Raw genomic sequence first — 17,252 nt, 5'->3', positions numbered from 1 at the left:
AGGAAAAAAACTTTTAGGAGGGAAGTTTAAGGACAAAAACTTTCATTATAAATGCCCATCAATGCAGCCTTATCAGTGTCCATCTGCAGGCTTGCCCAGTGTCCATCTGCAGCCTTCCCCAGTGTCCATCTGCAGCCTTGCCCAGTGTCCATCTGCAGCCTTCCCTAGTGTCCATCTGCAGCCTTGCCCAGTGTCCATCTGCAGCCTTCCACAGTGTCCATCTGCAGCCTTCCCTAGTGTCCATCTGCAGCCTTCCCCAGTGTCCATCTGCAGCCTTGGCCAAAATTGCAACATGATGGGTTTTTACATTTTAGCACCGCCGAGATACACAGAGCCTGGCTCCTATGATGGACACAACACCAGTCCAATGGCGGGACGTAAAGGCTAGGAGGCCAACTTTATTAGCTCCTGTGTAAAATCCCTGTTTTCTTATACTCGGGGAGTTGGGGAGCTCACTAAGTCTCCATGTATATGAGTTCTCTAGGGCCCATTCACATGTGTGTCCTGTGCAGGGCTCAGGCTATGAGGACAGGGATGTATGGGCATTGTGTGCATCCCTGTGCCAGTGTCCTATTCACTTCTATGGGGACCCGCACCTGCATGTTATATTAGGATACAGTTGCTGTGTCCATGCAGCCTCATGTCCCAGTAGATATGAATGGGGTGCTGACATGGGGATGTGCACAACACCTATGTAACCCCAGTGCTGATAAAAGTCAGCCTTGCATGAGAGACACATGTTTGCACCTCTTGTGAATGGACCCTTACTAAAAAGAACAGTTGTCTGCACAGCAATTAACAGTGATATGAAGCCTGAAAGTTACCTGTCAGCTGAGAGACAGAGAACACTCAGTTTGGCCATGCAGCAGAGAAGAGGAGACCCGAGGGGAAGGGCACAGGAGGAGAGGGCACTACACAGAGGAGGAATGGGCTCTGAGATCATTCAGAGCAGGGACAGATATAAACAGGAGCCTAGGTAAGGGGCGGAGGTTGTGATCTCCCAAGGACATCGGACATCTGGACACTGTGAAAAATAAAGCAGGAGAGATAGGGATGACTGGAGAGGGGGAAGAGAAGCTGCTGTTCGGGCAAGGAGAGGAGCAGGATCTAGAATCAATCAGAAAAGCACTGACAACTGATGCCTTCCCAACCTGATGCGCCCGCCTGCTCCACTCTCCTGTTGCTCAGAGAATAGTACAGTGCCCTGTGCAGGCAGGGGGCGGGTGTAGTGCTATGATGCAGGGACAAAGCCGCTCTCTGTCTTCTGTGTTACATTCGGCAGCATATTTTGTACTGGGCAGGCTGTACTCGGCAAACTGCACCCTCCTCCCACATCAAATCATACCGCCCAGGGCAGCTTCCCCTCCAGCCCACCCCTAGTACCGGCCCTGAACACGCACCCACGATTTTCCCCTTATTTTAAGGGGAAGAAAAGTGTGTGTTATACGCTGATAAATATGGTAAGTAATGACTTTTGTATCTGCCTGGAGTTCAGCATTAATGAAAATAACAGAAGTATCTATCTTTTTTTTTTTAAAGGGTAAATTTTATTTAGATTTTCAAAGATAATGTACATCCACATTTCTCAGTCATATGTACATAATTGTTATAAACTTAACTTCAAACATTCATATCTCAAATGTATGTACATGTTATGTGCGTTACCACATGTGTTTATTGTATCTGATCAATAAAGTGATTCCATCACAAAGTTTTCAGTTTCAAGAGGTATTCCTTTCCAACAATCTCCTATACATCCTAAGACATCTTCAACTGTATCTACGAACGTTAAAACACTTCTAAAGTATACTTCCATCCAACCCAGACCTACTACCCTCTCCCTGCCCCTATCCTACCGCTCCATCTCCTGAGGTGTACTTAAGCCATCCTGCCCCCACTTTCTCAAATTTCTTGTGACAGCCTCTAGCTGCATACGTCAGTTTATACAGTGGGAGTGCTCTGTTAACAAGGTCCATCCAGTTTTGTAGAGATGGAGGGACCGGGTCCTTCCATCTGAGAGCCAGTGCTTTCTTAGCATAGCAAAAGAGTATTCTCATTAGTATTTTTTTGCGACTTGGATAATCTTTCCTCCTCCAGATTGCCCAACAGGCATCTGGCCGGGGAGTAAATATTGGGGAGAGCCAAGGCATCTTCCAAGTAGTTAAGGATTGTTTTCCAGAATCGTACTATTATGGGGCATTTCCAGACCCTTACATCTATGACATTCCGGCGACTACAGCCTTCCCATTTTATGCAGCCATTGTGGCGTGTAATATATTCTGTAGTTAAAGTAGTTAAGTAGTTAAATTGTAGTAATCTGTCCCTAGCTGAAATCATCGCATTGTATCCAATGCCTCAGACCAAGATTCCTCAGTGATGGACGGGATGTCTGCTTTCCATTGTGCAGCTACCCTCTCCATTCTAGTGGAGGAGAATGTCAATAGGGTGAAATAGTATTTAGAAATGAGCTTGGAGTGGTCTTCGTCAGCTCCACTCAACCGGATAGCCATCCAGTCCTGGTGTCTTATTCAGGTTGAGTGCACATATTGCAGATATGATTTCTTCTACAGTAATTGGAAGTTCTAACTCCTGTGCTGCCTCCTCGGACAGTTCCAGGAGAGGAATGGGGGCCAGGAATTCACGAACCGCTTCTCCTCCATAATCCACCCAGGAAGAGTATAATTCAGAGTAAAATTTTACAAGAAGTATCTACCTTTTACTATACTTCTTAGTTGCTGTTTGTGTGCTAGAAAACTGCAGATGCACTTTAATGAGGGAGGTTTGTGCCAATAACCATACTTCCCAATATTTTGAAATGGGAATGAGGGACACCTACTAGCAAACATAAGTAGTCATAAGACACGCCCCCTGCCCCACACCCTTAAAGGAGAATTAACCAAAAAAAAAAAGTTCATTAAATCCACAAGGGCTTTTTTTTACCACTACTATTCCTTTATATTGGCTTTTAAAATTTACAAATGCAGCAATTTAGAATTTAGATGAAAGGTTTAGCACTGGGAAACACTTTTTGAAAGATAAAAAGTGCATTTTATACACAACTATATGGATCAGACCAAAATGAGGGACAAATGAGGAGGACAGAGGGACAGAGGGACATTGCTCCAAATCAGGAACAGTCCCTCGAAATCAGGGACAGTTGGGTGCTATGCAATAACCACTAGATTGTTTCATACTAAAATAGGTTCATGGTGTAGAATGGAGAAGTCTTTCATTCCTGGAAATCTTTTTTTTAAGACCAGCAAAGACTATAAAACAGACTGACCTGTTCAGCTCCACAGTCACACTGCTCTCCATTCTCAATTAAGTTGTTGCCGCAGAATGGTGGGGATATAAACCGTCCTATTTTGGGTTTATTCATCAGACACTTGAATGACAGATTCAGGAGATACTTCTTAAACTGGTTCATGCTGCATTGACTAAACTTAGAAGCGGGTGGAGAGCTAGAAAGAGTGAGAGTAAAGAAATGCAATTATTGACTCAGATAGAAGGTAGCAGACACTGATTTTGTAGTATAAACCCAAAGTTCAGATTGGGCATAATAACTATAGATATCTACCTCCATATGATCATACCTTTTCAGCACATAAGATCAGCATTATAATTATTTTTCCTCATTCCCAATTTAAGAAAACCATAAAGATTCTGGGTTTGCTATATTTTTTTTTTTTTTAAGTTTGAAAATTTTTGAAACTGTTTTTTTTTTTTTTTTTTTTTTTTTATAATGGTTTAGGTTTTCATATAAAATCGTTGTTTACAGTAGTAACCCTATGTAGTAGTGCACCTATGACACTGGTGTTACAAAGCATTGGGGGTATGATTTTTCTAAATAGAGACCACCGCAGAAGCTGTTTGCTTTCAGACTGGATCTCTCTAATTGAGGAGTTGTAAAGAGCAGGCAGGAAAGGTGATGAGTCACTTCATCAACTCAGTGAAGTTCATTTAATGGAGAAATTAAGAATGCGGATGTACATTTAGCTTAGTAAAAAAGTGAAGTGATGTTTACTTCACATGCAATGGGAAATTGAAACATCAAGACTATTTGTTTACACATGATTGGATGATTGACGTGAAAGAAGCTTCAGCATATTTGCCAAGCTAAGTGATCATTCATTTTGGAAAGTCATCCCTGTGAATAAGCACCAACTGGAGTGAAGCGCATTAGAGCTTGCAAATACCAGTTGGAATTTTCTCTGCTGTGGAGAGTTTAAATAAACTGGACTGAAGCCCTTTATATTGAGTGTGGCTTCCTTTTCTTGTGGAAAGACTGGATTTCTTTAATGAAACAACCACATTCGATTGGGTAATTTGAGATTTCACAATTGAGCTCTGGTTGCAAAATGCTTTTTTGGCAAAGCAGCTATAGCTGAGCTCCAAGGTTAGAACTGTAAAATGTGGAGAAGTGTCTTATTACCTGAAATCCTGAGCCCAATTGTAAGTCATAACAGTTGGCCTGTATCAAAAAATGCATTAATTTAAATGCTGGAAGCACTCCTCCCCAGCAAATTTGTGTAATGAAGGTCAGTCACTGTCACAGCTTGCCAATGCACTTGATGAGTTGTCACCTAACTGCCCCCAGCACTGATCTCATTGAATCACCACCAACTTTTTTAATGTGATCTAATGTATGAATTTGACTTGGTGGTAATGTCTTTATCCACCAACTTTTTTAATGTGATCTAATAAATGTATAGTTTTATTTATGAGAGTTGTTTTGTTAGTATGGTGCCTTAAAGGTCCATCCATACTGAAGGTATTTTTCCTTCTTATTTCTTGGAATTTCAAGTCATTGGGATGTGGCACCATACGCCGATTCCCTTGACTGCTGAGGCGCAATGGACTTAGGTCCCAATTAACGTAACACCAAGGGATCAAATCCCCCACCACCCTTGCCCTTTACCCCCTTAAAATAAGACACTTACAACCATTAGGTTGGAAAGGGCAAGGCCACAGCTTTATTAAATTCCAACACATAACATGTAAACATATTTAACCAGTGCCAGTCACAGTCGTACTGTGAGCACTTAACCAAAAGAGGGAAGTGGGGCCTGTCCTTACCATAAGTGCTGGACAGACAGCCTACTTCCAATTTTCCATTCAAGGGCATAGCCCATTACAGCAACTTTAACTGCTGGCAAGGTTAAGAAAACCGCAGCAAGCTGTGACATACTATAGTAGGAAAAAGGGGCGGGAGGGCGGGCAGCTCTTCCAACGACTCTTCCGAAAAGACCCAGAATTCCCTGGGGCACTCACTTTCCTGAGCTCAGGCCCATCCCATCTGTCCCCACCAATCGTTTCCCTTGTCATGTACCTAGCCATGCCCCCATCAGTCAAGGCTCTCTTTCCCTAGGGAGGGGCTCAAGAGGCCTTCATGACTGCTGAGGCGCAATGGGCTTAGGTCCCAATTAACGTAACACCAAGGGATCAAATCCCCCACCACCCTTGCCCTTTACCCCATTAAAATAAGACACTTACAACCATTAGGTTGGAAAGGGCAAGGCCACAGCTTTATTAAATTCCAACACATAACATGTAAACATATTTAACCAGTGCCAGTCACGGTCATACTCTGAGCACTTAACCAAAAGACGGAAGTGGGGCCTGTCCTTACCATAAGTGCTGGACAGACAGCCTACTTCCAATTTTCCATTCAAGAGCATAGCCCATTACAGCAACTTTAACTGCTGGCAAGGTCAAGAAAACCAACCGCCCATCAGTTAATAACTGACAAGCGCCCCACCGCAGCCAGCGCCTGTTCCACACCTCGCTGCAGGCCAAGGTTGAATATGTCCAACCCAATGTCATTAAGGTGAACGCCATCCGGTCTCAACAGTTTGTCATTAGTACCCTCCAGATCCTTGTGACGAATGACGAACCCACCTATTTGCCGAACAAACTTGGCGACCTGAGCGTTAACTTTTCGAATGAGAGAGCGTGTGGCCTCACCAGATTAATAAATAAGGTATAAATCAGTAAAATGTACCATCATCAAAATTAGTTGAGGAAGATCATTTGGGAGTATGGGCCCCATCCCAAACTCGCAGAGAAAAGAAGGGGGCAAGTGGACTATTGCGGTACCTATAAAGAGAGGTATACATATATAGTACAAATCACTGATAAAAAAAAATCACAGTGTTTATTTATACAAATATAGCAAAAAAGAAAAACAACAAAACATAAGTTAAAAAGGTTCAGATGACATGATATTTCAACATGTTTTGCGGGTTTACCGCTTCATTGGGACAATACATCTGTGGATATAGATGAAAATGCAATAATAAGTACCATATAAAAAGTTTTTTACACAATTGTGAAATGGGGGGGATAAAAAAAAGGATAGATGACAGGACTGCTTACCCGAGCCTTGGAGGGTGTACAGCAATAGGACAACCCGGCTGGGTCTCCCCCGGCGATTGGGAAGGGGATATAAGACACCAGCCAGTATCTGAATGAAACAGTATGAAGATGGGTAATTGGATAATCACTGTCAGGTAGAAAGTGAAAGTGAGGGGAGTGTGAGGGAGATAGGGAAAATCTCTCTCTCACTCCCCTCACTTTCACTTTCTTCCTTTTCCCATTCATGGTGTGTATCTTTCCCATGCTGTTTGGTCTTCTCACAATTTTTGATGTGTTCCTTTCACAATCACAACACTTTATGACTGGTATCTACCTGACAGTGATTATTCAATAACCCATCTTCATACTGTTTCATTCAGATACTGGCTGGTGTCTTATATCCCCTTCCCAATCTCCGGGGGAGACCCAGCCGGGTTGTCCTATTGCTGTACACCCTCCAAGGCTCGGGTAAGCAGTCCTGTCATCTATCCTTTTTTTTATCCCCCCCATTTCACAATTGTGTAAAAAACTTTTTATATGGTACTTATTATTGCATTTTCATCTATATCCACAGATGTATTGTCCTGATGAAGCAGTAAACCCGCGAAACATGTTGAAATATCATGTCATCTGAACCTTTTTAACTTATGTTTTGTTGTTTTTCTTTTTTGCTATATTTGTATAAATAAACTTTCTGATTTTTTATCAGTGGTTTGTACTATATATGTATACCTCTCTTTATACGTACCGCAATAGTCCACTTGCCCCCTTCTTTTCTTGGCGAGTTTGGGGTGGGGCCCATACTCCCAAATGATCTTCCTCAACTTTTCAACGGAAGCGTTCTAGCCGGGGGCCAGGTATTTCCCTGGCCCACAGCAGGCGAGGCACGATTTCCGACGAGACGAGCACCAAATTGGTGAAAACTGCATAGCATTGAGCAATGTCCCGCTTGATAGCAAAAATTAAGTCCACAGAATGCGTATAACCCACATCATTCCCTCCAGCGTGAAGAATCAAGATGATGGGGCCAGACACGTGGGACCAAAGGCGCAAACAGGAAGGACCTGAGGCTAGCGTAAAGCGCGAAGCCCAATCCAGCGGATCCTGGCGAGATCATAGGCAAAACTCAAATTCTTCCCGTGGCTCCGAACTTCCGCCCGACGAGCAGCCCAGTAAATGAAGGAATCTCCCACGATCCAAACCATAACAGGGTAATGATCTGAAATTTAAAACAACAGGTGTGGGCAGACATACAAAGAAAAGTGGGACGATTCCCACCTACCCAAATGCTGGAGTTCCATATCAGAGAAACCCATACCAGAAGCCTCGGTGGCAGCACCGATCCGAAAGGAGTGGGTCGCAAAGTCACGCAAAGGGAGGCCCAATTTTTCGAGGCAACAACTAAAAACCCGCAAAAATTGGAACCTGCTAAGAGAGGAGGAATCAGAGTAGACAAAGAAAGTAGGGGGCGTGAAGACAGGAAGGGGGAGGCCAAAGAAACAAGGCAGAAGGAGCCCCCGCAAGGGTACAAAACAACCCTTCTGCCCTTGCCAAAACTGTCGGTTTTTGACATGCGCAACAAAACCGACACGCAGCGATCAGAGATGGTAACATCCTCCGCCAGGATGCCGCCGGCTAAGGGCGTGGATTTCAAAACCAGTTCGCCAATGCGAAAGGCCCCGAAAAATGCCCACGAGGAAGCCACGTGGAAGAGATAGGTCTCGAACAGAGAAAAGCAAATAGAGGGCAACAGGGAAAGGATACCGGAGAAAAATGGTGAGGGAAACCAAGCGCCGGGAATCGAGGGAATGGGTCGCACGTCTCCAACCCCGCAGGACTCGATAGACATGGAACGTTTTTGTAATGTCCTCCCAACCCAGGAGCTGAAACCAGAAAGACAAAGCAGACATGGCCGACAAAACCATGGAACCGGAAGAACCTTTTTGTAGTAAATACACAAGGTAAGAAAATAAAGCCACGTGACTTTCCTGTGAAGACGAGATGGAAAACTCACCGCCCGACACCTGGACCCATTCGTCCCACACGCGACAGTACGACGTCCACGACCGCGGGGACAGCGACGCCCGGGGAGGTCTAGCAAACATCAGAAACAAGGTTCCACAAGTAGGCAGGACAGGGGAGGCCCTCCAGGGCGCGTAAATGATCAAGCTGTGAACGAGAGAGAGCATCGGCAATATCGTTCCAGCCTAGCTCTAAAACAAACATTAAACTGAAGGCACTTTAAAATCAAAAAACGCAGCAACGACACGACCGGAGGGGAGCTGGCAGACTGTCGATTGACCACCTGTAACCACACTCATGTTATCAGACCAGAAAACCACCTGGCGATTGCGCAACCGCTCACCCCACAGCTCAATGGCGACAATAATCGGAAAGAGCTCCAGCAGTGTGAGGTTGCTCAAAAGATCCATGTGGGCCCATGGGGCCGGACAACACTCAGTAGACCACTCCCCTTGGAAAAAGGCACCAAAACCACAGGAGCCTGCCGCATCAGTGTATAGCTCCAGCTGTGAGTTCAGTACCTCCTCCAGCAACTAACATGACTGGCCATTGTAGGACTGGAGAAAGGATAGCCACGTCCCCAAGTCATCCCACATGGGCTTGGTGATGTGGATATAATGGTGGGGGACAGCTACCCCTTTTGTGGCCCACGCCAGGCATCTACAGAAAGCCCTCCCCATGCGGATGACTCGACAGGCAAAGACGAAGTGACCCAGCAAAGACTGAAGTTGTTTCAACTGCAGCTTTTTAGCCCCTTTTGCCAAGCGGACCAGGGAGAGTAGCCTGGCCAGCTTGTCATGGGGCAGCCGGAAAACCATCGCCACGGTGTTGATTTCGATAACCAAGAAGGCCATAAGTTTCACAGGGCCCTCGGTCTTGTCAGCTGACAGCGGGATGGCAAACCACTTGCATGTATCCTGAAAAACAGACAGATGCTGCTGGCACTCACCGCTGTCAGCTGGGCCCACAAAGAGGAAGTCATCCAAATAGTGTAACACAGAATGCAAGACAGCTGCCTGGACAACTACCCATTCAAGGAAACTACTGAAAAGTTTAAAGAAATAACAAGAAATGGCACAGCCCATGGGACGGCACATGTCAAAAAAGTAGCTTCCCTGAAAGTAGCATCCCAGCAGATGGAAGCATTCCGGGTGGACCGGGAGGAGGCAGAAGGCGGACTCAATGTCCGCCTTGGCCAGCAAGGCCAAAGGACCAGCCGCCCTGACCAAGTGGAGCGCCTTGTCAAACGAGGCGTAGTGGATCCTGGATTCCTCCTTGTTGATGCCGTCATTGACCGGGGAGCCAGAAGGATAGGACAGGTGGTGGATAAGGCGGAATGTTCCCTCCGCCCTTTTGGGGACCACACTGAGGGGGGAAACCCTCAGGTTGTGGAAAGGGGGAAGATCAAACGGGCCCACCATGCGCCCCAAATCCAATTCCTTCTGGAGTTTCTCGGCCACGACGGACTTGAATTGAACGGCCGTTTTTAAATTAGGTGACATGGTTGGCACATCTGAAGGAGTAAAGGGGATCTCCCCCGCAAAGTGAGCACTCGTGCTTAAAACGGCACACGTTGTACCACTTGCAGTGGCTCTCATTAAACAGCCAGCATAGGCCTTTCTTGGGGGCAGCCGACACCCAGGAGGGGGCGCCGGCTGGGGACTGAAAGGACGAAGGCCTATGGGGGGGCACATAAGCAATAACCACAGGCTAACATCCTGGCAATCAAAGCAGAACTCCTTCCGTGACACCATTATTTGGCGAAACTGGGTGTCATAGTGGAACCAACACTGGCCCCCGTACACCTTGTACGCACCCCAAATGAGATCAAGATAGCAAAAGAGGGATGCAGCTAACTCCGGAAAGCGCTCGCAAAGCACTCCGGCGTAACCACAGAACGCCTGCAGCCAGTTCCCGAACGTTCCACGGAAGCTGCTTAGATTTTTCAACCTGTGCCGCCACATCAAGCCGACGGGATTTGTTGATCGTCTCATGGTCGGGAGGGACTAAAGCAAAGAAATCCTTGAATTCGCAAAACCAAATTCCATCCTTGACGTCTTCCGACAGGTACGTGCTGGTAGGTGAGACCGCCCACAAAGCGCCACCCGCGGAAGGAGCCGAAAAGCCTGCCGGGCCCGACACACCCATACGGGACAGGACCGATTTTACGACCGTAACAATGCGTTCGTCCGGCGGACCCGATGCGGCAGCGTCGCTGGATCTACCCCAAATCAAATCACAATCATACTCACTGAGTCGCGGGTGTGCAGCTGAAGAAGGGCGACCAACAGCAGGTCCAGGAGGAGCGCCCGGTGCAGGATCATCTGTGGGAGGAGGCGGCAGGGGGCCGTAATGTCCATCACCTGGAGGAAAGTTGATGTCTCGCAAGGCTGAAGGATGCTGGCAGAAGGATAAGTGCAGGGGCGGTGGTCTGGCCCCTGACCCTGAAGAGCCCGGGGGGGTGGTGACAGCAGCCCAGCAGCATCTTGAGAAGCCGGAGACCCCGAATGTAGGGCTCGCAGCGGATGCAGCCCACATCTTGGGCGTGGCGTGTGCATCTCCCGCCCTGCTGGGCACAGGGAGGTGGTGCCGAGCAGCAGGCAGGAGCAGGGTCGCAGCGGCAGGCCCCCAATGGGAATCTCCTGCCCTGCCGGGCACGGAGAGATGGTGGGGGGAGGCTGTGGCAGCGGATGTTCGGTGAGAAGCTCCAGCCCAGCCGGGCACAGGGAGCTGCTGATGGTCAGAGATCCGTGATGAGGGGACAGGAGCAGATGACCGTCGAGCGCAGGGAGTTGAGGGAAGGCAGAGGGTGAGCGGCATGGTCAAAGCTGCCATCCCCCACCCAGCCGGGTGCAGGGGATGTGGGAAGACAGGGGTTAATTGCAGGGGGTGAGTGACAGGTGCACCACCATCCCCCACTGAGCCGGGTGCAGGGGGATGTGGATGCATAGTGGCCAGGACAGAAGTATGGGCTGCATTGCTATTCAAATCTCCCGCCCCGCTGGGCGCAGGGAGAGATGCTGGCAGGAACACGCCAGCAGTGAGAGACAGCGTGGAGGAAGGAGGAGGAGAGGCGGCCCGTGCGGAAGCTCCGGGCTGGCGCGCCCAGTGTCTGGCACCGCGGGACGCCCGCCGAGTGGCCCCCCGCCCCAACACGCACCGGCGTGGCGGGGAGGAACCATGGACAGCAGTAGCTGGCACCCACGGGCGGCGATCAGAGGCGGGAACGCCGCGGATTCCACCCTAGTCGCTGAGCGGGCGCCTGCGGGAGGGCGGCTGGAGAAGCCCTTACTGAACGCCAGAGGACACTGGGGCTCCGGGAGCGGGCCGGGCGGGAGGAGACCCGGCCCGCCGTGTGCACGGATGGCAGGGGACCCGCCGGGGAGGACTCCGGCGGCGGATGGCAGCGGGGGGGTGGAGAATGGGGGAGCCGGGACCAGTGGCCACAGGGGCTCCGGGGAGTGTAGGGGCAGAATATGAAGGCCTGGAAGGACTGGGGCTAAGTCGGGAAGGAGGACGGGTACGTCTCCCGGCCCTGTAAACCGGGGGACCTGCAGGTGGCAGTGGAGAAGGGAGAGGGGGGGACATCTCTGGGGTGAGGGGGGAGAATAGCCATTCAGCCCGACCTTGGAGAGCCAGCTCGTGGACCCTGTCCAACAGGAGGTCAGTGTCCATGGCAGAGGTGCAGGGTCCACAGCAGCTCTTCCAACGACTCTTCCGAAAAGACCCAGAATTCCCTGGGGCACACGCTTTCCTGAGCTCAGGCCCATCCCATCTGTCCCCAACAATCGTTTTCCTTGTCATGTACCTAGCCATGCCCCATCAGTCAAGGCTCTCTTTCCCTAGGGAGGGGCTCAAGAGGCCTTCAGCAATGTCATATTTTTGTGTCATTGTATCATGATATAAGCACTCCCTATTTTTGAATCCCCCCACTTTCCTTTCCCCAACTAATATTATGGATTCGGTGTGTGGAGGAGCAGTGCTTACATTAGCACATCAATACATGGGTAAAACAGTGCTTACACTGTGAATGTGCATATAGTTCCCACAGACTTATGCTAGCCACGTTAAAAGTGATATGTATTTCAACTAGCTTGCCAGTTAGCCAGGTAGGTTGCCAAATTGCAATACCTGAATATAAAAAGTTGAAAAATACATTTAGAATATTTTTCTTTTAGTACTTCCATCTCTACACACAGCTGATTCCCAATCTTTTCTACACTAAGCTCCCAGATTTCATACCTCTTTCTTTTTGGAGGGCTCTTCTTTTCTTTTTTTCACTCCCCCCCCCCCCCCCCCTGCATGTTTTATTTACCATTCTTTTTTTAGGCATACAGGTATCAGCACTCCTACTTTTCATTTTACTTTTTTACATGTGTCCTATTTCCTTTCTTGCACTGCCTTACCACCAGGGGCATTTTGTGACTATAGGGAGTTATTTGCGAAAGGTAAATCCACTTAGCACTGCAAGTGCACTTGGAAGTGCAGTCGCTCTAAATCTAAGGGGTAGATCTGAAATGAGTGCAAGCTCTGCTGATTTTATCATCCAATCATGTGCAAGCTAAAATGCTGTTTTTTATTCTCCTTGCATATTCCCCTGGGATCTACAGTGACTTTACTTCCAAGTGCACTTCCAAGTGCACTTTCAGTGCACTTTCAAGTGCACTTGCACTGCAAAGTGGATTTGCCTTTAGTAAATAACCCCCATAGTGTGCCTGTGTGCAAGACCTTAAAGTGGATGTAAACCCTCACATATGCATATGAAGTGAACAGCCTCAGATGATACACAGAGATGAAACAAATCTCCCTACATAAGTTTTACATGTATATCTGCTGTCTTCAGCTGTATATATCCTTTAGAAAGTGCTCTTTGTGTTACAGATTTTCTCTTCCTGGTCAGCACTGGGATTGGATTATTGGCATGCAGCCAAGACAGCTGATTGGAGGAAAGGCACATCCCCTCCAGATTGGCAAAAGGAAGGAAGGAATGTGCAGAGCTCTGCTCTGAGACAGCAAGCTGTCTGCTAATCTATGTATAGCAACCTCCCATGACACACGGTCTCAAAGAACTTGTTAGAAGTTATCAGGCTGATAACAGAGCTACTGAGCAGGAAAATGCCGTGTGACTTAGTGCTTTGAAGAGAGATAAAAAAACACTACAGATATATGTGCCCAGCTCAAATTTCATGAATTGGGTTTACATCCACTTTAAGGTGAACCCCCTTCCTCAAGAAAAGCAAAATTGAAACTTCATTCACACTGGTCTTTGTGGAGTCCAGATCCGTAAATCTCATGGATCTGGAAGCAACAAAATTCTGGACTACAGGCACATACACACTGATTGATTTGCAGCGTCCAGTGTGCACATACCCTGATCTGACTACCCTGGACTCTATGGTGTTGATTTACTAAAATTAAATAGGCGGTTCACTTTACAAGGGGATTTTCCCTTAAAGCGGACCTTCAGTAATTTTTTCAACTTTCCATCTATTAAATCTTCTGCCCTTGTTGTTTTAACTTTGGATAGTTAAACATTTTTTTTCTGCCAGTAAATACCTTATACAGCCCACTTCCTGTTTCTTGTCTGGTAAAAAGCCTAGGCTTATGACATCATGCACAGCTTTCTCTCTCACTCTTGTGAGCATTTGCCAGGAAGGGAGGGGGGATGAGTCATAAGAGGGCCAATGAGAGCTGCAGGGCTGCAGATCTGGAGGTGTGCCTCTGTGTGAATCCAGGAAGTGAACAGGCGGCAGCTTCAGCTTCCCACAGTTAAAATGGTTGCAGCCAGACTCAGTGGAGGGAGATTTCTGTAGCATATTTGGCAAGTACAGAATCACAGTATATATAAAATAATATGCAAAGTGGTTGGAGGGAAGCTTTAGAATGGCAAAGATGTTTTTAATACAAATTATGTGAGCAGACTGCAGGTCCTCTTTAACTTAGTGAATTAGGTGAAGCCCTCCTGCTTTCCACCATCCAATCATGTGCAGGCAAAATGTTTTTTTTTTTTCTTGCACATGATTGGGTATTCTTTGCAAAGTGAGATTTTAATACATATACATATGTACCCTGCTCTCTTGACCCCAGGTCCTCCGTCCTGACCCCTGTACCCTGTTATACTGACCCCAGGTCCTCTGTCCTGACCCTGTACCCTGCTCTACTGACCCCAGGTCCTCTGTCTTGCTGACCCCTGTACCCTGCCCTACTGACCCCAAGTCCTCCGTCCTGACCCCTGTACCTTGCTCTACTGATCCCAAGTCCTCTGTCCTGACCCCTGTACCCTGCTCTACTGATCCCAGGTCCTCTGTCCTGACCCCTGTACCCTGCTCTACTGACCCCAGGTCCTCCATCCTGCTGACCCCTGTACCCTGCCCTACTGACCCATGGTCCTCCGTCCTGCTGACCCCTGTACCCTGCTCTACTGACCCCAGGTCCTCTGTCCTGACCCCTGTACCCTGCTCTACTGACTCCAGGTCCTCTGTCCTGCTGACGCCTGTACTCTGCCCTACTGACCCCTGGTCCTCTGTCCTGCTGACCCCTGTACCCTGCTCTATTGACCCCAAGTCTTCTGTCCTGCTGGCCCCTATACCCTGCTCTAATGACCCCAGGTCCTCTGTCCTGCTGACCCCTGTACTCTGCCCTACTGACCCCAGGTCCTCTGTCCTGACCCCTATACCCTGCTTTACTGACCCCAGGTCCTCCGTCCTGACCTCTGTACCCTGCCCTACTGATCCCAGGTCCTCTGTCCTGACCCCTGTACCCTGCCCTACTGATCCCAGGTCCTCTGTCCTGATCCCTGTACCCTGCTCTACTGACCCCAGGTCCTCCATCCTGCTGACCCCTGTACCCTATCCTACTGACCCCTGGTCCTCTGTCCTGCTGACCCCTGTACTCTGCTCTACTGACCCCAGGTCCTCCATCCTGACCCCTGTACCCTGCTTTACTGACCTCAGGTCCTCTGTCCTGCTGACCCCTGTACTCTGCCCTACTGACCCCTGGTCCTCTGTCCTGCTGACCCCTGTACCCTGCTCTATTGACCCCAAGTCTTCCGTCCTGCTGGCCCCTATACCCTGCTCTACTGACCCCAGGTCCTCTGTCCTGCTGACCCTTGTACCCTGCCCTACTGACTCCTGGTCCTCCATCACACATGGTGGGAACTGACCACCATGTGTTCTCCTGCTTAGTGTGGTCCGTTTTAAACAGGAAAGCAGAGGGACTAGCAAGAACACCAGGGATTTCACACAATGGAAGCAATACAAAGACAACAGGATACTTTTTCATACAAGTATATGGTACAGCAGGCACAAATCAGTAATTTAAAATGTTGGAGTAACAAACACTTTAAGTCCTCAGTTGTACATAGTTCTTGTTTTTGGAGTATCCCACCACTACCCTCAACCCTATCCGAGTTCTCCAAAAATAAAAACCAAAAAACAATCTCCCCTGGACTGATTATTGAAGAAATGTGTGAATGAGCCTGTGTGTCTGGTTGCGGGGCAAAGCCTGGGGGGAAGACCTGGATAGTAATCCTGCAACTCCTACGGGAGAAGTGCAACATCTATAAATCTATATTTCTCGACTGCTAGGGAATGAGTACTAATAAAGGAGATAATGTACATTTTACCATTAATTCTTTTCCCCACTGCAAATTCTGTTTCAAATGTATTATTTCCATATGCTCTAAAAACTGCGTAGTAACTAGAATTGATCCCTATCTTTCCATCTTCTTGAACAGCTAACATCATTCCTTGTGTATACTTCTTATAGTGAACATCTAGGAGTAATAAAGGGATTCTAAAGGCTAAGGGTATTTTACCTTCATGCAAACTTTCAGTATGTTGCTTCCCTAAAGCCCCCTTCTAAAGCCCGAACGAGATCCAGCGATAGGCACAACAGCGACTGCTCTCCCAGGTCTCTGCCTCCTCATTGCCTGAGAGACAGCAGAGGGAGCCAGAACCTCGTTCTGTGTGTCTCATGGACATGCATAGCAGGCTCAGGAATGAGCCTGCACGAGTGCCCCCATAGGAAGCTGCTTGCTATGGAAGCACTCAGAGAAGAGGAGGAGCCAGGAGCGTCAGCAGGGAACCCGAGAAGAGGAGGATTGGGGGTGCTCTGTGCAAAACCATTACACGGAGCAGGTAAGCATGACATGTTTGTTTTGGGGTTTTTTTTATACTATCTTTATTATTACTTTAATTACATTAAAGTGCCCCCAGCCTGACCGGACAGTAAAAGAGCAGCAGGACAGTAAAAGAGCAGCAGACTGGTGAGGGCATCTCTCTACTCACTCAGTTCTCTCCTCCTGTCAGCTTGCTCCTCTTCAGCACATTTGCACACAGCACACCGGATTAGCTATCAATCCCACCCTTCTCTCTTTAAGTCTGTGTGCTGCTGTACAGGGCACTGACACAGTGTACTGTTGGTGGGAAGAACTAGTGAGGGCTACAGAGGCACAAAAGAACAACACTCCTTAAAGAGGAACTGCAGTCTGCTCACATAATTTGTAATATAAACATCTTTGCTATTCTGAAGCTTCCCTCCAACCACTTTGCATATTATTTTATATATACTGAGATTCTGTACTTGCCAAATATGCTGCAGAAATCTCCCTCCACTGAGTCTGGTTGCAACCATTTTAACTGTGGGCAGCTGAAGCTGCTGCCTGTTCACTTCCTGGATTTACACAGACACACGGAGGCACACCTCCAGCTCTGCAGCCATGCAGCTCTCTTTGGCCCTCTTATGACTCCCCCCCCCCCAGCAAACTCTCACGAGAGTGAGAGCTGGGCATGATGACATAAGCCTAGGCTTTTTACCAGACAAGAAAGAGGAAGTGGGCTTTATAAGGTATTTACACACAGAAAAAAATGTTTTAC

General features: G+C 48.0%; 1 protein-coding gene across 2 annotated transcripts in view; it reads right to left on the bottom strand.

Annotated features, from left to right (window-relative positions):
- Positions 1–17,252, bottom strand: part of LOC141133090 (zinc metalloproteinase-disintegrin-like VLAIP-A) — a 120,232-nt gene that overhangs the window by 40,602 nt on the left and 62,378 nt on the right. For both annotated transcript variants that reach the window (XM_073622219.1, XM_073622220.1), the window contains one exon: positions 3,284–3,461. In XM_073622219.1, the coding sequence (XP_073478320.1) occupies positions 3,284–3,461 (178 nt within the window). The remainder of the gene's footprint in view (positions 1–3,283; positions 3,462–17,252) is intronic.

Source organism: Aquarana catesbeiana, linkage group LG03, assembly GCF_042186555.1.
Source record: "Aquarana catesbeiana isolate 2022-GZ linkage group LG03, ASM4218655v1, whole genome shotgun sequence".
NCBI lineage: Eukaryota > Metazoa > Chordata > Amphibia > Anura > Ranidae > Aquarana > Aquarana catesbeiana.
The sequence above is the reverse complement of the archived record's forward strand: the minus strand, read 5'-3'. Positions and strand labels throughout refer to the sequence as shown.